This window comes from Eulemur rufifrons, chromosome 21 (genome assembly GCF_041146395.1).
Source record: "Eulemur rufifrons isolate Redbay chromosome 21, OSU_ERuf_1, whole genome shotgun sequence".
Lineage (NCBI taxonomy): Eukaryota > Metazoa > Chordata > Mammalia > Primates > Lemuridae > Eulemur > Eulemur rufifrons.
In genome coordinates, this window is record NC_091003.1 from 22,681,983 (window position 1) to 22,705,424 (window position 23,442).

At 51.4% G+C, this 23,442-nt stretch overlaps 1 gene segment (V, D, J or C); it reads right to left on the bottom strand.

Annotated features, from left to right (window-relative positions):
* Positions 1–18,884: 18,884 nt before the first annotated feature.
* On the bottom strand, positions 18,885–22,591 carry LOC138401612 (immunoglobulin lambda variable 2-8-like). The segment is given in 6 exon segments: positions 18,885–18,923; positions 19,167–19,226; positions 21,275–21,353; positions 21,778–21,830; positions 22,102–22,427; positions 22,546–22,591. Coding segments are annotated over 6 exon segments (603 nt in total).
* Positions 22,592–23,442: the final 851 nt, after the last annotated feature.

The window sequence follows — 23,442 nt, forward strand, 5'->3', positions numbered from 1 at the left end:
CTAAACCACAAAACTTATTCTCTGGCAGTTCCGAAGCTGGAAGTCCAACATAATGGTGTCTGTATGTTGGTTTCCCCTGAGGCCTCTGTCCTTGGCTTGCAGGGGGCGACCTTCTTGCTGTGACCTCAGAGGGTCTCTGCTCTGCATGGTCGTGCCTGATGTCTCATTTATGTGTGTCCAATTTATCTCTTCTTTAGACACCTGTCAACTGGATCAGGACCCACCCGAATGTCCTCATTGTCACTTAATCACCTCTTTAAAGATCCTGGGCCCCAATTCAGTCCCACACTGTGGGTAGGAGCTTCATCATATGAATCTGAGGGGAACACACTTCCCCAGTATCCTTCCACCCTGTGGACTCCCCAGAATCAGGTCTGTCTCACCTGTGAAATACACGCACCCCCACCCCAACCACCCCAAAACCTTCACTAACTCAGCGTCCACTGTGAGACCCAAATCTCATCTGAATATCACCCAAATCAAGTGCAGGTGGGACTCCAGGTCTGATTCAACCTGAGGTTTTTAAAAATAACAACTTTGTGTCAATGTGTCTGCCCTCCCTGTTATCATCTGGGAGTTCGGAAAAGTCAAAGCTCCCAGTTGATTCGCTAAAACTGAAAGACACGGAGCAAGAAGTATCAGCATCATGTGTGAGTTACATGCGGGGTCATCGTGTGTGTGCTCTCTTGATATCATTACAGTAATAATTCAAATGCCCATGAATTGAATTTCATAAACAGTCACCATGGCATATCTTGGCAGTGTATGGAAAAGAGCCATAATTGATACAGATAATGAAATTTAAAATACCAAAATTGTATTGTTTGAAGAGGATAATATGTCCCAATTGACTAAGACAAATCCTAGTCAGAAACAGTAGAGTGAAAAGAGGGTGAATCCCCCATGTGCCTGTGAAACTCCGACTTCCAATTCTAGCCTTGAGCGTCAACGTGATGATGTGCAAATAAAGAAACCCGGCAATGGTCACACAAACGCGCAGTGTTTACCTGGCTGACCTTGAGGTTTCCTTGTGGGCTGAGGGTGCCCTTGATAGGAGGGAAGGAGGGTGCACAATGACATGTCCTCATAGCCAGGAGCAGGGGGGAGATTCTGAGTCATTGCAAATGATGACTTGCAACACAGGCACCTGCCCACCACGGAGGAGCCGTTCTTTCCCGGCAGCTTGTTGTGGGATCTTCACAGGTTACTGTGTCAAGCTCTCTGCTTCATTCTCGTGTTAGACTCTAAGTTTTATAATTTTCATCCTTTATACAAATACCCAATACAGCTAAAACTTACACTTCATTGATATATTTCTTGCTTTATTTATAATTCCCAGATCTCTGACCATGTGGTTTGTTTTTGGTTCCAGTTGTAATGCTGATTTTAAGACCCTTTTCTCAGAGTCTTCACTGGATTATTACAGGTTTTGATACAACCTGGCCTTACCTGTTTGTCTCTACCCCTGATTTTCCATCTAGGAGAGTCTGTTCCTGATGCTGAAATTCTCCCAAAACTCGCAGCAAAAACCTAGAGGCAAAGTCCTGAGATTGCAGCATAGGACTGTCTTGGAGAGGCCCAAAATCCAGTCAAATAAATGATGAAAGTATCTTCTTAACCCAAGCAAGACCTAAGGCCAGACAGTGATCAGACACAGTGTTCTTGACACAGACAGCTCCACCTAGAACAACTCTGCTTCTAGAAATGCATCCGATGGCCACATCCACACTTCAGCCCACAAGAGTCTGCGTGAGGACACTCAGTGCTGTGCTGTTTGTAAGATCAGAGTCTTGGTGATAACGCTTTGGGCTGGTTGGTTAAAATATTACCGTGAAATGTCCTGCAGCCTCGTAATGAATAATGCCTGGGGTTTCTTTGGAAACATGTACTAGAAATGGTGCACGTGAGAATCTTACACATGGCGCACCAGGACGGGGCCTCACCCTTCACTCCATCCTATGCACAGTCTCCAGGAAGCCGGGCTTGAGATAGGAACATGGGCCTATGTAATTTATTGAGGAATGTACTCAAAAGAAACCAGAAAAGGAGAATAAGGAGGAGGGTGGGGAAGGGACCAAGGTGAAGTCTGGCTGCAGCCTGCTCCTGTAGGGAACTCTGAATGACACCTGCACCCACATGTGTCCACCTTGGAGACCAGGGCGCAGAGCTTGTGTCCCTTGCACCAGACGCTCATTTGCTCTGGGTGGTGGCAGTTGAAGGTGTAACTTCCAGACACCCCTTCATGAGCCAACTTCAGTTGAGAACCCCTGGCTCACCTCCAGGGGAGGCTGCTGGCTGGGAGATGGGCACGCCAGCTGTAGGATGCTACCAATAGCACAGTGAGTATTTCTGCATCAAGAAATGAGTATGAAAAAAGTGAAAGTTGAGAACTTGCTCAAGGTTTAGACTACACAGGGGTACACAGTTGGGGCAGAGTCACCCCAGGGCTGAAGGAGGACAGACACCTCCCCCACCATGACAGGCTGATCCTGGAGCCTTCCCACCTCCACGCTGTGCACGGTCTCCTTTACCCCCTGTGGGGGCCAGAAAATAGAGTGTGACTTTGTGGAAGGGAAATCGCTCACGGTGAGAAGGGCCATGAGTTCCCACTCCAACAGCAGTGGGACATGCAGCTCTGAATAAGGAGGTGACAGGTGTCGCACCTTTTCAGACATGTGTCTGACATGAAGCAAAATCCCAGCGAGCGGGAGAAGCCCGTGCACCCTGTGTTAGGGAGCAGCCAGTCTCATTCTGCAGGCAGGTGCCCATGACGGCAAGGCCAGGGCTGCACAGCCCTCCTGGGGGGTCAGCAGGGACCTGCAGTGGTGTCTGCACACAGGGGACCGGCAGGCGTAGAGGGGATGCTTCCGTTCCCTGCTCCAGGACACTCAGACAGCCAGAGAATCCGCCTTCAGCTGGTTGCCGAGCGCCCTGTCAGCTGTGCCCACATAGTGTTTGGGCAACACAGTCACTGGGGAGCAAATGGGCAAGAGACACTTTGGACTTGAGTCTATTTCCTCATGTTCTGAGATTTTCATTCCATTATGATTTAGAGACATGAGATAGCAGCAGTGTCAGGGAGAAACAATTTGCCAATTTTTATTATCAACTATTCCTCCCAAATTGTGTCATAACTTCTTCAGATGTTTTCAAATTAACAAGCGTATTAGAATAGCCATGATTTTGTGTGTCCCACTGATGTGCTCTTAAAAGGTCCCCCATGTAATGTTCAGGGCCATGCCTTTGGGACTGAGTGTGAGGACAGGGCTGGGAAGGATCCGTGCGAGGACGCAGAAGTGACCTTGTTCAGATTGTCACCCATACACCCATGAATCTGCCCACACAAACAGAAACTGAGTGTCTTACCCTGAAAGCTCCAGGTTGCTGTAATCAGGGGCAATATTTGACATTTCCAACCAGGAGGGGTGGTAGTGACTTCTGACCATTTGTCGCGCTATTGTCTGGTCATTAGCCGTGAAAAAGTTGTCTCATCTTACCAGAATGCAAGAAGGACTATAAAGGCAGCTGCATATTCAATAGAAGAAACAGGGATAGCACAAGAAAATGTTACAGGTAGAGAGAAAGCCCAGCCATTCCCATAATGGCAGGGAGGGCAGGCGTGTTACAGAGGCTATTTCAAGAGAGGAAACACTCTCCTTACGCTGCACTGCACAGATTAGCAGCTGCAGGTATAGTGAATGCAGAGTCTAGAAATGTATTTGGTGAAGAGTCTCTATACTGTGTCTGAGCTTTGATCAATTACACATAGAAAGACAAAGAAATCTGTTCAAATATGGAAAGATCTGTTAAAGAGAAATAAATACTGAGTTTCACACTAACATGGGATTTGGAAGACATGGGGCCCAACTAGCCAGCGGTTAATAAACAAAAGAGAAAAAGCAAAATAATAATAATAATAATAATAATCAAAGTTATTCAAAAGACAATTTGGAAAGGAAAAATTTGAAGACGGGCCAAGTTCAAATTTCTTTCAGTAAATCTCATGTTAGGGTTTACCTCTGAGTTGCTTGACAGCCCAAGTGATGGAGCTGCCAAGGTGGCAGGGAAAGGAGACTCCTGGTGCTCACAGTGAGTCGGGGAGATGCACGTTTTGTTCGCCTTTATTTTTCTCTCTCCTCTCTCCATATCCCAGACTCCCAGATATGCTGTGGGGCAGCTGCAGTGACACTGGAGATAACAGGAAAATTTCCTTGGTTTTTCAAGGGCTGTTCTCCCACGAGGGGAGCACAGACCCCTGTGGCAGGTTTCTCCTCTCCTCGGGCCACTGGGCCCCTGGAATGGCCTCATGAAGGAAGTTCCTGCCCTGCCAGGGAAGTAAAGTTCCAATGTTGGGACCAAAGGACCAACAAGAAATAAACCAGGGACTGGGAACACTGAGAATGTGAACAGGGACGAGCTTGGGAAAGCTACCGTGTGACTCGTGTGTGAATTCTGGCTTCACCCCCGCGCTGTGCAGGCACCGATCTGGGCTACACAGGATGCCACAGACTTTGAGAATGAAATTAACTGGTGAATCACGATTCAGATCCCACCTAGGACACTCAGTGGTGCACCCAGGTCGGATGTAACTAGCAGGGCAAAGGTATATAAATCACAGTGACCTGGACAACCTCATCCACAGAAGGTGGTTTGGAACTTGCAGCCCGAACCCCCCTTAGTAGCCTGTGCAAACACAATTATCCACTTACCATGCAGAGATCCCAATGCTTGATGACATAATATTGGTTATGTTGAGGAGAGAACCAAAACTCACTTGACATACTAAAAAGCAAGAAAACTTCAAGTGACATGAGAGAGACAATGGACAGATGATTACCCAGAGGTGACACAGGTGACATTATGTGAAAATGGCTTGAGAGCAGCTAGTATAAAGGTATCCCAAGAAATAAGAGAAAACACTGTTGAAATGGATGGCAAGGAAGTTTCCAAAACAATAAATGATACAAAACAAGATAAAGTGTAGCTGCTAGAAAAACAACAAACAAAAATCAAAACCCACCACTGGCTACTAAAACCAGATGAGACATTGCAGAAGAAAACATTAGGGCTTTTGAAGCCATAGCAAGAGAAGCTAATCAAAGTAAAAATACATAAAAACGGAATCCCCCTCAAAAAAGAGAAAAAGGAGCATGGATCCAGGGGATGCCTGTGCGATGCCCGTTGTCATGGGACACGCCCACATGGGCACGTCCTCAGAGACAGAGAGTGGGTGGCAGGGCTCAGGGACGTGGGAAACAGACTGTGACAGGTAACAGGGGAGGTGCTTCTCCAAGGGACATAGGGGTGTTCCAGGATTAGAGAGTGTTAGTGGTTGCATGTTCCTATCAACAGCTAAAAAGAGTGACTTATACAACTTAAAATGGTGAAATTTATGCAATGTGAATTATAATTCCCCCCAAAGTGTAAAGGCCTAGTGGCTTTATGGATGCCACATGCCTTCAAAAGATTGAGAAAATAAATATATTTTGTGTGCATGTGCCTGTGTGTCTCTGTGGGTACATATATACATATGATATGTACAGATACATAGACAAGTACATATATACATATGTAATACATACATACGAAAATATATGCCTATATGTGTACACAGAGACAAAGACAATAAAAACCATTTATGACAACATGTTAAAAGTTCGTGATTCTGGGACTGGGTTACTCAGGCGTCTTCTATATTATTTTTTCAAATTTTCCTGTACTTATTTCAAATTAAAATGATATCAAAGAACAAAGCAAATGAGACCCTTAGATTAGTAGTGAGGTGCCTGAATGAGCTCACAGGGGGTTTTGGTCTCACTTCCCCTTGAACTTGGACCACTGTGGAAAGTGTCACTTCCTGCATATGAGCCGCAGTAATAGTCAGCCTCGTCCTCAGCCTGGGCCCCGCTGATGGTCAGGGTGGCCGTGTTCCCTGATTTGGAGCCAGAGAATCGCTCAGGGATCCCTGAGGGCCGGTTGCTGCTACCATAGATGACCAGCACAGGGGCCTGGCCTGGCTTCTGCTGGTACCAGTGTGCATAATAGCTCCTTAAGCTGTCTCCCTGGCAGGTGATGCTGGCCGTCTGTCCCAAGGCCACAGACACTGCAGGCACCTGAGTCAGCTGAGAGGCCACAGAACCTGCAAGAGAGGACAGGACAGGTGAGTCTGAGGGTGAGACTGTCATTCCCAGAGGACCACACACCCTGCAGCATCCCCTGTGCTGAGCTGAAGGTCAGGGCCAGGCTGATCCCTGGTGCTGTGGGGCTGAGCCTGGGGCAGCACCTGTGCAGAGAGTGAGGAGGGGGAGCAGGAGAGGGGTCCAGGCCATGGTGACACCCCAGAGCTCTGCCTCTGAGCCACAGCTGGGCAGGGACCTGCAGGGCTGTCTTATCACAGGAGGGGAGTCTCTTCATGCAAATCTACTTCCTTCCCTCTCCTGACTTGTGGGGCAGCTCCCTGGTGAGCAGTGAACACTGATCTCTTCCATCCCCCAGTGTCTCTCTGAGCTCTGGTCTGAGCCCTGAGCCTGAGGGCCCCAGGCTGGCAGTTTTCCAGGTTCATGAGAAGAGGCTGGAGGGTGTCATGAGTGGAGCACGGAGTTCACCTAATAGAGAGTTGATCAAAGGTAGCATCAGCCATGCGCTTTGCACCTGAGCTTTACCAGGGAACTGCAGTTATTCCAGTCCCCAAAGCAAGGCCCACAGTGCCCCCTGGTGTCCACAGGGGGAATGCCACCCCACCTATGTCACTAGTTCATGCACAATGACTGCCTCTTAGCCCTAGATATGTACCAGGCACTGCTGAGGGTTTGACATGCACCGCCCTAAAAGGACATTCCTAAAACCCCACAGCAGCCCTTTGCTTATGGCACAATCTCTGCCCCAGTCTACTGATGAGGGAACCAACATCAGGAGGGGACACGATTTTCCCACAGTCCACAGACAGCAGTGAGTGTGGTCAAGAGTCCATCCTGGACACTCAGCTCAGAGCCTGACCCTCCAGCCCTCCCTGCCCTGCCTCTCGCCCCGAGCCCTGACTCCTGCCCTCCATCCCAGGCCTCTGGGTCCCTCTTGTCCCCACCCTCTCCTCTTTAATCAGGTGCACTGTCTTCCCTGAGTGTGTGCACAGAGGTGGGGACACTCCCCTTGCTCCCTCCATGGCAGGTGACCTAAGGTCCTGCCCCTGGGTCGGCCACTGTCAGGTTGTGACCTCAGGCAAGTTGTTCTTCCTGTCTCTGTCTTGGTCCATGTGTAAAAATCTGTGCCAGAGATTCCCCAGCTGTAAAGTGGGTGATGCTGAAAATGCTCGTCCCATGGAGTGGCTGAGATCAAAGGACTAATAAACAGGAAGTGCTGTGAGCAGCGCCCGCCGTGTAGTAAACACGTACGAATGTTCATTCCTCCTCCCACCACTGTCCTGATCCCACCCTCATGCTTATTACAGCACAAGGGCGCTGGAGGCAGAAGAAGGGGGGAGGGGAGGAAAACAGACAAGCTCTGGGTTTGAACACTTGACACTGGCAATACTTCCGTGCAACGGCAACATGTGCATGTACATACACACATGCACACACACACACACATGGGCGCACCCATGTGTGCACACGGAACTGTTTTGTGTACAGGCCAAAGGACAGGGCATCCTCCCAGCTTGCTGTCCTCATCAATGGCCTTCAGTTGCAGGGACTTGGACTGGTTCCCAGAGACGTCACCAGGGTGTGTCCCAGCAAAACTAGAGCAAAACCACTGTCTTGTCCAGACTCTGTGCGTGAAGCTCCCCCAGTGGCCTCCCTAGAGCTGGCCTTGCTTGTGGCCTCCTGGTGCTGGGAGGAGGTGCCCAGTTCTCCAGAAACTGCCATCACTATCTGCACAGATTTCACAATCAGTTTATGTCCTGTGACTGTCCACAGAGGGCATCACTGAGGTCTGGATTGGCAGGTGCAGATGGACCGTCATAAGGACTGGGTTGATGCCACTGAGGGTCCGAGACACTGGGGCAGAGGGAGCAGGGCCCCTCACACTGTTCCCTCCAGCTCAGTCCACTGAGGCACGAGGGGGAGGGGAGCAGGCTCTTGGGCTGCAAAGGCCACAGCACAGCTCAGCTGGGCTCAGGACACCAGGACCTGCAGTTGCAGGAGAGAAGCAGATGAGCCAGTGGCCTGGGGGGCCCTGTCGGGGAGGCAGCTGCACGGAGCCCACCCCCTGAGGAACTGGGGTTCCCCCTGGCTGGGAGCCATGGCAGCAGCTCTTGTCCACGTGCCAGAGATGTGCTCACTCTGGTGACGGTCACAGAGCGTGGGTGGACCCTGGACACGCAGGGAGCACTGACAGCTGGTGGCTAACATGGTTCATAACAGGGGACACCCTGGTTTGCTTTTTGTGGAACCAGCCTGGGCATCTACTCGGGGTGATGGACGTGGTGACGTTGTTCCTCCTGAAACAGCAGAAGAGAAAGTGTCCTTCATTCCAGCCTCCAAAAGAGAGAGGGAGTGAGTGTCTGTCTTTGAGCCATCAGGTCTGGGTGGTTGGTGGCAGTCCTGGCCAGCAGCACGGACCCCCTAGGGACAGTGTGTTCGGGGCACCACCTGCAGGGCTGGGCTCCTTGCAGATGCCTTTGTCTCTAGGCCACAGTCCCCTGGGCAGGGCCCTTCCTGTCCTGGGTGTTCCTCCCCCAGTTGGTCTGAATTCCCTCCCCAGGAGCCTGTTGCACCCCAGGCAGCAAACAGTATCCCCTGTCACCTGAGACCCTCCCTCCCAGGCCTGCCCCACTGGGCCCCAGGTGGGGTCTCTAATCACACTCACGGGCCACCGTCCAGCTCCTGACAGTCTGCTGAGGAACAAGGACCTGGGCAGGGAGGGGTGGCCCAGGACCCAGGACCAAGCCCTTTCAACACCCTTCAGATGGGCTCAGCCTCCCCTTCCCGCCCTGACTGCAGCGCCCCCTAGTGGATGCAGGCGCAGCCCTGGGTCTGCAGCTCCCCTGCTGCCCTCTCTGGCAGAACCCACCTGAGACAGGTTCTGAGACATGGCCAGGTGGCAGGAGACAGCCCTGGGATGCTCAGCTCAGCTCCCAGGCCTGGATCTTATGTCATTTAGGTCTCTTGTCCCTGCCCCTCTGAAACCCTCTGGGCAATCTTTTCCTCATCTCAGTCCCATTTTCATGACTGGGTCAGTAATAATCCTGCCAACTAATTCCCACCTGGGGTGCCTTGGGCTGTGTGTTAAATATATGATAAACATGATCACAGGAGCTCTTGCCCAGCCTGTTGTTTTCCAGGAAGTTTTCTTCCCTCTCAGTGAGGACGGATTTCCAGGAGTTGAATAACTCACAGCCACACAGTGGCAGGTAACAGACATGGGCTTCAAGGACAGACCCCCTGCCTGCAGCCCCAGCCCTTGAGGACTGTTATTCCTGTGACCCCTTCCAGCCAGGACATGCACTGTCTGTCACATGTGACCGGTGAGGGGTGCAGAGCGACTCCAACCCTGCAGTCTGAGCTGCTTCCCTGTCACCAGCAGCAACTCTGGGAGCTGCCCCCCTGCTCTTGGGGTCATTACTGCTCCGTTGCCCTTGGCCCTGACCCTGCTGTTCCTTTGCTAAATCTGCTCTTTGCTGCCCTCCCAGCAGCAGACCCGCTGCTTCCTTCCCCCCAGTGAGAGGCCACTGCAGGGGCTGCTGTTCCCTTGTAGGCAACAAAACTATGTCCCTGGGTTGTGCAAAAAACGTCCCCTTTCAGGAAGCCAGATCCCACCTGATGGCTTCACACGGACACGTCTGGTGGGGACGAGATCATTCATCCCTCCAGGGTCAGGGGCTGGACTGCAGGTGATGCTGACACCTGGGCTCCGAGCTCTCTGCCATCAGACAAAACCTGCACTTGGTGGTCCAAGAGATGGCAAGACTCTGAGGTGACAGCTTCCTTGTGCCCTGTCCCTGTGCATGGGGGTACTTGGAGGTGGCATCGAGTTGTTGATACTGACTGTCACCAGGTCCACAGCCTTGTGTTTAGGCAACCTCTTTGTAAGAAATTCTAAGAAACCACAAATCTGGATTGTCCCTTCATTTGCAGGTTGTGGAGAGGTCCACCCAGGATACACGGGCAGCTCTGAGGGACATTGTCGATAGGACACGATGGTCCCACCCCAGAAGGAGCGACACAGGGTCTCGAGCCTCCTCCTGTCCCACAAGCACATGCTGCAGTGTCAAATGTGAGCCACCCTGTTCTCTGCAAACACACAGTCACTGCTGTGCTCAGACACAGTCCCTCCCTCCCAGAGCAGAGGCTGCCATGACGGGAGGCATTAGATGAGATATTACATGTGTTAAGCATGTTGCAAAAGGGGACATGCTGAGTCCTATGGGAACAGGCACCAAGAGCCTCTCACTGAGTCTTGAGCCCGTGGGTGGCCTCCCTGAGGACGGGCCTTTTAAACAGAGACACAAAGGCTGATTTGGTGATGAGCAGCTGAGGATTGTTCCAGAGAGAGAGAGGAGGGGCAGGGAGCTGAGACACACTGTGGGGAGGGGGAAGTGCTTCATTACCAAGTGCAAGGTCCCTCAGGGCCTGGCACACCTGGGTCCTGTGGGGCTGAGAAGAGGCAGGTGACAGACGGAGCCGGACCCCACGTGGGCTGGACCCCTCCCCAGCCATTTGCATCCTGCAGTAACTTGTAAATCAGCCACCTCAGCTGTCCCCCGTCCTCTGCTTGGTAAGGACAGTAGAAGAAATACCTGAAAAGCTGAAAAGAAAGGCCTGTCCCAGTGCGAAGTAGATGCAAGTAGCTGGAGGCAGGATCCCAAGGTGACAGCCCTGAACCGTCCCCACTTGCACACGGAGCCACCTGTCCATCACACATGGCACCTCTGCTGAGCAGGTCGAGAGTGTGTCTGAGCACACAGGCCTCAGGCGGGCACTGAGCCTCTGCTCCCAGCTGTCCTCAATGAGCTGATGCTCCCAAACTGTCACCTCCCCACGTAGTGGGACAGAGTTGGAGGCCACATTGCCTCAGCCTTGATCCTGAGAGATGTCCCATTCCAGGGAGGTGTCAGGGAACCCTGGGACAGGACACCAGCAGAAGCTCAGCAGGGGTCTGATCTCACTTCCTCATCACGTGGGAGGTGCAGACAGAGCCCCTCCCTCACCCTGCACGGGAGCAGCAGCAATAACCCGCCTGTCACCGGGCTCCCAGGGTGCTCAGGGGAGCTGCCCTGTCAGACCTGGGGCCTCGGCAGCGTCTGGGGTCTCTGAGTTTTGCTTCTGGAGCCCTCAGCTGTGCGGGCTCCACCCTGTCCTGTGGGTAACAGGGGACCGACTGTGACCCCAGTGCTGCTGCTGCTCCAGCACAGGAGACGGGACCGGCCGTCAGGGGTCCAGGAGCAGGAGGGGCCGAGTCAGCACAGTCAGGGCCCCAGGCCTGAGGGGAGGACGCGAGTGGGGTGGCCAAGGGCACGGCCAGGCCCGGGGGGCAGGTGCTGTGGGTTGGATGTTTGTCCCCCCACACTCAGGTGGAAATGGGATCCCCAGTGTTGGAGGTGGGGCCTAATGGGACGTGCTGAGGTCACCGGGGCAGATCCCTGGTGGGTAGACGAACGCCCTGCCTTGGGGTGAGTGAGTCTCACTCTGTTATCAATAGTTCCAATGACACCTGGTTGTTTAAAAGATCCTGGTGCCCTATGTCTCTCTGTCTCTCATTTCCTCTCTGGCCATGTGATCTCTGCACTCCTGGGCTTCCCTTCACCTTCCTCAGGGCAGCCTGAGGCCCTGACCACATGCAGACACCCCGTCTTCAACTTTCCAGACATCGGAATTATGACCCTATTAAATCTCCTTTTCTGTATAAACTCCCCACCCTCGGGTGTTCACTTATGACAACACAAGTCAGACTAGGACACCTTGAGAAAGAGGGAGAGAAGGTCACTCTTCCTCCACAGAAGCCGCCTTCCTTCGGTGAGTGTCACTGTGCTTGAGTGAGGAGGGTGACGAGGGCTCATCCACTCAAAGTGTGGTCCTGGCAGGACCAGCGACACCAGCCTCACCTGGGAGCTGCCAGACACGGACAGTCTGGGCCCCCCCAGCCCTGCGAGGCTGCCTCTGCATCTCAGGGAGACCCCTCAGGGGATCTGTGAGCTCGTGGACATGTCAGAAGCTCTGGTCTGAGCCACAGTTGGGAATCTCAGTTCCTCTGCTGTGAACAAGCCCTTTCTCGGCCACCTGGGTCTGGTGCTTAACTGCCCTGCCCTCATCACGCGGGGCTGGGTTTAGGCGCTGGACCCTGCATGATGGGAAGAACCGTTGTAAAAACAGTCGCTTTTACAGTGTACTCGGGCGGTGTGTTGGGGAGGGGACGACATCCCAACGAGATGCCCAGGTAGCGATAGGTGGTCCCTGCCGTGTCCCTTACCCCCACTCAGCTCCAGTCGCTCTGCACTTTTCTTGTTTCTCAGACATGTTCTGTTCCCTTCTATGTTGGAGCCCGTACATGTTTTTCTCTTTGACTGAAGCCTTTCCTGTGTGTTACCTCACTGCTCAAATAACACCTGCCGAAATCCTAATCTTCCTTTCCGATGCCTGTATCCATCACTGTCAAGGAAGTAGTCTCAGACCACGAGGGCATTTGGAATCATAAAATTACAATCCTTTCCCATGTATTGGGAAGCCCCCTCACAGATGGTTTTGGGACATTCAGAATCTCTGCACGGACTAGCATCCCATCCTGTATCTCCCCCACAAACCTTACCTTTCATGAGGCTCTAAGAGGAGCAGAAAAACAAGCATCACTGTTTGTTTGCATAAAGCATTTGATGTGACTGTTGAGATGAGCATGTGGTTTTGTCCATTATGTTATTAACATGGGGCTTAATTGATTTCTACATGATAAGACGTGCTTACAACCCTACCATAAATAGCACTTGGTCATGGTGCTTAATGTATTTGTTTTGACAGATTCATGTTGTTATTAATATTATTTTGTTGAGGCTTGTTTATATCTATCTTTGCAGAGATTGTCTGCAGTTTTCTTTGGAAGTCTCTGTCTGCTTTTGGTTATCATGGTAGAATTGGCCTTATAGAATGAGTTGCTAAGTGTTCTCTTCTGTTTCTTGGAAGAGTTAATGAATAATTCCCATTAATTGTTCTTTAAACATTTGGTAGAATTCACCAATGGCCCCTCTGTACCCGGGACTTTTCTCGTGGGAGGTTTTTAATTATTAATTTACTCTCTTTATTTGTTATAGTTTTAATCAGATTTTCTATTTCCTCTTGAGTCCGTTTTGTGTGTTTCTAGGAATTTGTCCATTTAATCCAATTTTTTGACATGCAGCATCCCATAGTTTTTTCCATAATTCTTGTTTCTTTAATGTCACTGTTTGGAGAAGCTACTTTGTATGATTTCTATCCTTTTAAATTTGAGATCCTGATTGCTTGGTGTGCCCTGCAGAATGTTCCATGTGCTCTTGAGACCAGTATTTACCTGCTTTTGTTGCATGGACTTTACTGTTATTGTCTCCTAAGACTCTTTGTTCTGTCCTGTAGTTTGCCTTTACGTCCATGTTCATGTGCGTTTCTGTATGTATCCGTGCAGTTTCCGTGTCTGATTTTTCATTTCTGTATAGACTCACATTTACATCTTTTTTTATTGTTTTCTTTCTGTCTTGGGAGTGTCCTTTATTTTTTCTTATAGAGCGTCTGTGGGTCATCAATTCTGCAAGTATTTTTATGGTTAAATAAGTTTTATTTTGCTTTCATTGTTCAAAGATATATTTACTGAGCAAAAAGTACATGATTGACAGTTTTTTCTTTTTTAGAAGTATTTATTGATACACAATAACTGTACATATTTCTGGGGTACCTGTGACGCTCTGATAAATGCCCACATTGCATCATAAAGGCATCAGGGTTTCTAGGATATCCACCCCCGCTGGCATTTGCCATCTCTCTGTGCTGGGAACGTGTCAGACCTTCTCTTCTCACTACTGTGGAGTATCCAGTAAATTATTGTTTATTATACTCGCACTTCTGTGACGTGGGACACTGGAACTCACTTCTGTCATCTATGTCTGTTTATTCCCACTAACCACCCTCTCTTCACCCCCGTCCATCTCCCTGGCAACCATCCTCTACTCGCCGCCTCCAGGAGATCAAGGCTGTTTTCTCCCACATGAAGAGGATCACGTGACATTAGTCTTTCTCTGCCGGGCTCATTTCAAGTCACACAATGACCTCCAGTTCCACCCGTGTTGCAAGTGGTAGAATTTTATTCTTTGTCTTGATTCTATTGTATTTTATGGTATGTAGATGCCATAATTTCTTCATCAGCTCCTCTGCTGATGACACGTAGGTGGATTTTGCATCATTGCCATTGTCAATAATGCTGCAGCAAACACGTGGGCGAAGGTACCACTTAGATACACTGACGAGCTTTCCTTTGGGTAAATACCCGGTGGTGAGATCGCCGGACGGCCCTTTGGGACCAAACCAACGTGCACCTTCCATATATTGACTTCTTATTTCACAGGTACTTCCTGTCTCCCTGAAATGTATAAACCCAGACTGAATTCCCACCACAGTGAGCCCACAGGCTCACGCCTTCTTCAGTGTGCCTGTCCGGGCCATGGTCACACACATGTGGTTCAGAATAAACCTCTTTAAATTATTTTACAGACTTGGAGTTCTTTTCCATTGACAGCAGCTTGAAGATGTCCTACAACTCAACATTGCTCTATTTATGTATTTGTCTTTTCCTTTTCTTTCTTTCATCTTGAATAACTTCCAATACTGTATCTTTCAGTTAACTGATAGTTTCTTTTGCAGCATCTACTCTGCAATCAGTCTATTTCAGCGTATTGTTTTTATTGAGACAGGGTCTCACTCTGTTGCCTGGGCTGGAGTGCAGTGGTGTCACCATATGCCACTGCAACCCCAAACTCCTGGCCTCGAGCGATCCTCCTGCCTCAGCCTCCCAAAGTACTAGGATTATAGGTGGGAGCCACCATGCCTGGCCCAGTGTATTTTTTATCGCAGACATTTTACTGATCATTTCTGGAAGTTGAATTTGGGCCTTTTTCATGTTTTTCATGTCTCTCTTTAACACTTTCAATCAATCCTCTACCCAATAAACAAATGGAATATAATTATAGTCCTGCTTTTACATCCCTGCCCCAAATGTCTACCATCCATGCAATTTCAGGGCCACTTTGTACTGATAACCTTTCTGCTCACTATACCCCATATTTTCTTGCTTCTGTAGCCCCAATAAATGACTGAGGAAAAAATTTCCAATCATGGAGGTTTATTAAGCCAATACTACGAGGACACTCCCCCGAAACCAGAAACCCACAGCCAAGCCATCACTGTTTTCCCTAAGGAGAGGTTGGAAGCTTTGGCATTTTAAAGGCTTCCAGACAGAAGGGGGAAGGCAAGGGGAAGGGGCTAAAGGGAGAGAGTTTGCATTCTTGTGAGGCCCAAGAAATCTACATCTTACATGAAGAAGGGAGTGAAGGAAGCAGCAATTATCTAGCTGTCCCTGGAGAGGCGGAAGGATGTCTGGTTCTGTCTTCCTGTTCCCTCCACTGTCCATGGATGTCCTTTTCCCTGGCAGGAGTTTCCTCCCACACACGAGCTCTTTGGTGCTGTGAATATTCGCGGGCTGCAGAGTCCTCTCTTCCCTCCAGACTGTTTGACACTTTCCCCTGGGACTGTGTATTGTTTGTTTTCTAGTTTTTGAATTCCCGGCAGTCACACTCAGAGGGAGAATTCCGTGCAGCAGGTCGGGATGTTCCCAGGAGAGGAGTGTGGGGGCAGACTGGGCCCGGGTTGCAGCTGTGCACTCAGCTGGGAGGCGCTTCAAGGTCACCCTAAACTAAGACCCGACACTGGGATCTGGGCATCAGGCAGTCACTGCTCCTGAACCGCACCACGAAGGGGGCCTATTGGGGGAGGTGGTCCCCTGCACTCATGGCATCTTCCGGGGGGGGGGGGCAGCTGTGATACACCAGGCTCCCAGCCCATCGTGTGGCTGGGCGGGTGGGTAAGCCCCGAAAGGGAGGTCTGGGCGGACACCACAGCGCCCACTGCGATGGGCTTCCCTGTTGAGAGTAGCAGGAGCCGTGAGAGCTGGGCTCGAGGGCGTCAGTCAGACATGAGCGGTTCAGAGGGACAATGTGTGTTATCTGGGCCACAGAGTAGAGGCAGTGGCTTCAGTTCAGGCGCCACACATAAGGACATCCAGGCACCTTGACCACTCAGTGGGTATCTCCCTCTGACTGGCCTTCCTTCAAGTCATCTTAAGCCAAGTCCCGCCGTGGACCAGACAACACCAGGACAGCCTGGTCCTGCCAGCCCCAAACCCACCCCTGACCCTCCCTCTGCTGAGCCTGCCTGGAGGGCTGGAGGGACGGGCAGCCTGGGGGTCTCAGATCTGGGTGAACTGGGCCAGCCCTGCTCACCGCTGTGACCAAAGTCCTCTTCAGGCTGGAGGGAGAGGGTGACACAGATGAGGAGGGGTTTGTGTCTCACTTCCCCATCTGCCTGTGTCACTGTGGGATTATAACCACTGCTCTCCCATGTGTGACAGTAATAGTCAGCCTCATCCCCAACTTGGGTGTCGGTGATGGTCAGCGTGGCCGTCGTCCCCAAGATGGAGCCAGAGAATCGCTCAGGGATCCCTGAGTGCCGGTAGGTGTTGTCATAGATGAGCAGCACAGGGGACTGGCCTGGCTTCTGCTGGTACCAGTGAGCATAATAACTACTTATGCCATCTCCCTGGCAGGTGATGCTGGCCGTCTGTCCCAAGGCCACAGACACTGCAGGCACCTGAGTCACCTCAGAGGAGGCCACAGAACCTGCAAGGGAGCACAGGACAGGTGAGTCTGAGGGTGAGAGTGTCATTCCCAGAGGGCCCCACACCCTGCAGCATCCCCTGTGCGGAGCTGAAGGTCAGGGCCAGGCTGATCCCTGGTGCTGTGGGGCTGAGCCTGGGGCAGCACCTGTGCAGAGAGTGAGGAGGGGGAGCAGGAGAGGGGTCCAGGCCATGGTGACACCCCAGAGGTCTACCTCTCAGCCCACAGCTGGACAAGGACCAGCAGGGCTGTCTTATCACAGGAGGGGAGTCTCTTCATGCAAATCTATTTCCCTATTTCTTGTGGCTTACTGGTGAGCAGAGGATGGAAATCTGCATTTTCCAGTGTGACCTAGACCTTGTCTAAGCCCTGAGCCTGAGGGCCTCATGCTGGAAAATTCTCATGTTTATTAAAAGGCCACGTGGGTGTCAAGAATGCAGAGTGGTTTGCACCTCATAGAAGGGCCTGGAAAGAAGCATCAGTCATACCCTTTGCACCTGAGCTCTACCAGGGAACTTGGAGCTCTTCAGGTCCCCAAACCAAGGCCCACAGTGCCCCCTGGTGTCCACAGGAGAAATGCCACCCTGCATGTGTCACTAGATCATACACAATGACTACTTCTGAGCACTTACTATGTGCCACATGCACTGGTGAGTGACTTACAAGTGTAACCTCAGGAAGATTTTCACAGTGTGGGAGAGGAGGACTAGGATCCCTGTGCCCAAGGCCCAGCCTTCATTAGTGATCAACGTTGGGAGGTGAAATGTTTCTCCCCAGGTCCCCCAGACAGCAGAGAGTGGAGTCAGGATCCCTCCAGGAGACTCACCTGGGAGCCTGACCTTCCACCCTCCCTGTCTGCCCCCACCCGAGCCCAGACTCCTGGTTCTCCCTCATCCCAGGCCTCAGGGTCCCTCTAGTTGTCCTTTGCTAGTGCTGCCACCACAGAGTACCAAAGACCCAGTGGCCTAAACAGCAGAAACTCATTTTCTGGCAGTTCTCACTCTGGAATCCAAGACAACAGTGTCAGTAGGTTGGTTTCTCCTGAGGCCTCTGTCCTTGGCTTGCAAGGGTTGACCTCCTTGCTGTGTCCTCACAGGGTCTCTGCTCTGCATGGTCATCCCTGCCGTCTCATTTCTGTGTGTCCGAATTTTCTCCTCTTAAGAAGACACCTGTCAGATTGGATCAGGACCCACCATAATGTCCTCATTTTCACTTAATCACCTCTTTAAAGACCTTGTCTCCGAATTCAGTCCCACACTGTGGGTAGGAGCTTCATCATATGACTCTGAAGGGGACACAATTTACCAGTAACCTTCCACCCTGTTGACTCCCAAAACTCCTGTATTTCTCACTTGTGAAATACACGCACCCCACCCCAACACCCCAAATCCTCCACTAACTCAGCATCCACAGTGACTCCCAAATATCATCCAAATATAGCCCAAATCAAGTGCAGGTGGGTCTCCTGGTCTGATTCACCCGAGGCTTTTTATGATAACAGCTTTGTGGAGTTTCACCTGCTCTTCCTGTTGTCATCTGAGTGTTCGGAGAAGTCAGAGCTCCCACTACATTTGCTAAAATCGAAAGACACGGAGCAAGAAGTATCAGCAACGTGTGTGAGTTAGATGTGGGCTCATCGTATGTGTCCACTCCTGAAATCATGTACAGTAATAATTTAAATGCTTATGAACTAGTTTTTAATAAGCGGTAGCCAGGGGGTACCTTTACGAGTCTATGGAAGAGAGCCATAGCTGATACTGAAAATGGAATTAAAAATGACAAACCTAAATTTATTGGAGAGCATAATATGGCCCAATTAACTAACACAAATTCTAGACAGAAATGGTATTTTTAAAAAAAAAAAAAGAAAGAAAGAAATGGCATAGTCAAAAGAAAAGGAATCTCCCATATGCATATTAAACTGGGAATTCCAAATCTAGCCTTGAGCACTACCATGGTGATGTGCAAATACCAAACCTAAGGATTATAACTGCACCCAGGGTGTGCCCCTCTTGGAGGCCAGGGAGCAGGGCTTCTGTCCCCTGCACTAGTCACTGTAGGCTGTGGGCGGTGGGGGTCGGAAAACCTACACAACGACAAGAGGCAGCTTCAGTTGAGAGCCCCCAGCTCACCTCAGGGAAGGCTGCTGCGTGTGACAAGGGCGCAGCAGCTGGACAATGGCACTGACAGCACAGTAAGTATTTTTGGATCAACAAATAAAGATGTCAAAAGTGGAAGCTGAGGTCTTGGTCAAGGGTGAGACTAAGCAGGGGAGCACAGCTGGGGCAGAGTCATAAAGGGGCTGAAGGAGGACAGACACCTCCCCCACCATGACAGGCTGATCCTGGAGCCTTCCCACCTCCACACTGTGCACGGTCTCCTTTATCCCCTGTGGGGGCCAGAAAACAGAGTGTGACTTTGTGGAAGGGAAATCGCTCACGGTGAGAAGGGCCATGAGGTCCCATGCCAGCAGCAGTGGGACATGCAGCTCTGAATAAGGAGGTGACAGGTGGCGCACCTTTTCAGAAATGTGTCTGACATGAAGCAAAATCCCAGCGAGTGGGAGAAGCCCATGCGCCCCGTGTTAGGGAGCAGCCAGTCTCATTCTGCAGGCAGGTGCCCATCACGGCAAGGCCAGGGCTGCACAGCCCTCCTGGGGGGTCAGCGGGGACATGCAGTGGCGTCTGCACACAGGGGACCGGCAGGCGTAGGGGGGATGCTTCCATTCCCTGCTCCAGGACGCTCAGACAGCCAGAGAATCCGCCTTCAGCTGGTTGCCGAGCACCCTGTCAGCTGTGCCCACATAGTGTTTGGGCAACACAGTCACTGGGGAGCAAATGGGCAAGAGACACTTTGGACTTGAGTCTGTTTCCTCATGTTCTGAGATTTTCATTCCATTATGATTTAGAGAAAAGAGATAGCAGCAGTGTCAGGGAGAAACAATTTGCCAATTTTTATTATCAACTATTCCTCCCAAATTGTGTCATAACTTCTTCAGATGTTTTCAAATTAACAAGCGTATTAGAATAGCCATGATTTTGTGTGTCCCACCGATGTGCTCTTAAAAGGTCACCCATGTAATGTTCAGGGCCATGCCTTTGGGACTGAGTGTGAGGACAGGGGCAGGGAAGGATCCGTGCGAGGACGCAGAAGTGACCTTGCTCAGATTGTCACCCACAGAGCCATGAATCTGCCCACACATAACAGAAACTGAGTTTCTTACCCTGAAAGCTCCAGGTTGCTGTAATCAGGGGCAATATTTGACATTTCCAACCAGGAGGGGTGGTAGTGACTTCTGACCATTTGTCGAGCTATTGTCTGGTCATTAGCCGTGAAAAAGTTGTCTCATCTTACCAGAATACCAGCTGCATCTTCAATAGAAAAAACAGGGATAGCACAAGAAAATGTTACAGGTAGAGAGAAAGCACAGCCAGTCCCATAATAGCAGGGAGGGCAGGCATGTTATAGAGGCTATTTCAAGAGAGGAAACACTCTCCTTACGCTGCACTGCACAGATTAGCAGCTGCAGGTATAGTGAATGCAGAGTCTAGAAATGTATTTGGTGAAGAGTCTCCATACTGTGCCTGAGCTTTGATCAATTACACATAGAAAGACAAAGAAATCTGCTCAAATATGGAAAGATCTGTTAAAGAGAAATAAATACTGAGTTTCACACTAGCATGGGATTTGGAAGACATCGGGCCCAACTAGCCAGCGGTTAATAAACAAAAAAGAAAAAGCAAAAAGTAATAATAATAATAATAATAATCAAAGTTATCCAAAAGACTATTTGGAAAGGAAAAGTTTGAAGACCAGCCAATTTCAAATTTCTTTCAGGAAAACTCATGTTAGGGTTTACCTCTGAGTTGCTTGACAGCCCAAGTGATGGAGCTGCCAAGATGGCTCAGGTCCCTGGCCAGTGTCCTCTGTCCTGTTCCTCAGTGAACCCCCTTCTTCCTACCCCTTCCAGACAAGCTGGGGCAGCCCCAAGGCCCCACGGACCCCTCCCTCTGACTCCCAGATGCTGCCCCCCCGGGAGCCCTCCCTTTTCCCAGAGCTCACCTACATCTGCCAAAGAGGTCAGGGACAGGGGCTGGTCCCCTCAGAGCAGGGCCTGGACCCCTGCTCTGGCCTTTCAATGCAGCCCCCCCACCCCCCAGACAGCTTGGTTGCAGCTTCCTGAGCAACCTGAGCCCAGACCATAACAGCTGCTCTTAAGTTCTTCAGGCCCCAAACTAATGGATCCCAAATATTTCTTCCCTGACATGCTGTTTTAGGAATAATATCCATGCAGCAATAGACAATGGATGTACTTTATTTTTAGTGTAATCTGTTTAACTGAAGTCTGTGAAATCTAAACTATAGCAATGGCCATGTTTAAAAATGATCTCACAAAATTCCAGAAAATTTCAATATTGAACCCAGGACATGTCTCACTATTGTTAGAATTGGTTGTCTCAGTAGAGTAAGCAGGATTCCAGCTAGAAAGTTACTGTCCCCGTGGAAATTAGACGTGCTCAATGTCAACGGGGAAGGGGTCACTCAAGGTAATTCTGCCCTATGGGGCCTTTTGGAAACTGCCATCGTAAGGCGACACAGAGGACCTGTGGGTGTTTCCAGACAGGGGTTCAGTGCTGTGAGGGGAGGGGCGATGGTGACAGAACACAGACTGTGTCACTCAGACTCTCCCTTGAGAAGCAGCCTGAGGTTTTGGAGCAAAGAGCAGGACAAGAAGGAAAAAAGTGACATCTTCCACTTTATGCTGAATCTCCTGAAAACACCTTCAGGCCTTGTCCCAGGGGAAGCTGATTCAGTACAGACATGCCGAGGATGAGCCCAGCAGGCAGGGCCACCTGCACTAGAGCCTGGTGGAAACCGGGTTGGGTAAGACACCGTTTCTGGAGACGTCACTAATGACTCCTCTCCAGGCTGGTCCTCACCGGGTGGGATACGGGGAGGCGTTTAGGGTGAGGATTTCCCCAAACAGCAGGGGCTGCTCCCAGCAGGCAGCTCCTTGTCACAGAGCCCCCGCCTTTGCAGAGCTGGACACAGTTGCACATTTGCGACCATGTCACACAGGGAAGGGGGAGCTGTCATTGTCCTAGATGGTCAACCAGAGAGCAGGTTGGACTTCAGGGAGGGGGAGCAGGGGCTGGGAGGGGAGGGAATCCCCAGGCGTGTGGCCTGCAGCCCCCTCTGCACAGGGAGGGGAAGCGTCTTCAGAGCAGGAGGGGCTGCGAGCTCAGGGCAGGTTTTGGTCTCACTTCCCCAGGAACTTTCACCACTGTGGACAGTGCCACCACTCCTATACAGTAATAGTCAGCCTCGTCCTCAGTGCGGAGCCCTGAGATGGTCAGGGAGGCCGTGTTGCCAGACTTGGAGCCAGAGAAGCGATCAGGGGTCCCCGAGGCCCGAGTATTCACATCATAAATCAGGAGTTTGGGGGCTGTGCCCGGGTGCTGTTGGTACCAGGAGACATAGTTATAACCCCCAACATCACTGCTGGTTCCAGCACAGGAGATGGTGACCGTCTGTCCCGGAGTTCCGGACACGGAGGGAGGCTGGGTGAGGGCAGACTGGGCCCCGGACCCTGAAAAGAGGGAAAAACACACTCTGGTGAGTCAGTGCGGGGCCCCAGGGGAGCCTGAGGAGCAGCAGACCAAGGGTCAGCCGAGAGGTCCCCGAGGCCCCTTCCCCGGAAGTGTCACCTGTGCCCTGAGTGAGGAGGGAGAGGAGGAACAGAGCCCAGACCATGGTGGAGACGCCCCAGAGCGCTGCCCCTGAGCCCAGCGCTGGGCCTGCTCCAGCCTCTCTTATCCCTGCTCAGAGGAGGGGCCTCCATGCAAATCCGCGTCCTGAGCCGCCTCTCCTGCCCGCCCTGCCCTGGGCCTGCACTTGGGGACTTCTGGGTCCCTGGATAGCAGGGCTCAGCTGAGCAGATTGAAACTCAGTTTGTATATTCTGATATCAGGAACTTCCTTTCTTTATACTGATTTGCATGGGACAGATAGACCTGCTGAAGTCCCTCAGCCTAGTGAGCTCCTGGCCTTACAGTGTCTCTGCTGTGATGTGACTATGACTCTGTGGCCCTCCCAGGCCTGGGCACGCCCTGCAGTGCCCTCTGCTGGGCACCCACCTCCTGGGTCTCTCTGTGGATAGGAAATGGGGCCCCCACCCCGTGGAGACACCTGCTGTGCTGTTGGTCTCAGGTCTCCCCAACTGCAGCCCTGTCCCCACCCCACCCCCACCCTGTGTGCTGAAGCATCTGCAGCATCGAGTCCCTCAAGCACATCAGTCACCCCCAGGCCACCCACCCACAGGCCCCACGGAGCACCCAGGGCAGCTGGGGGAGGAATCCCGTGGAGGGACCTGGACTCGCAGAACCGGCCACCACCCTGACTCTGAGTCTGCTGCTCTCAATCCTGCCGTTACCACCTGTGAGCAGGTGACTTTTCCCTTCTGGGCCTCCGGTTCTCAGCCTGAGACAGGAGGACCACGAAGTCCCCTCTGCACCGTCCATGAGCCACGGAGATGTGACCAGAGTGAGACAGGGCGAGCTGGTAACAGACATTGCTGTGTGCACCACGGTGACAGTCACCAGGAAT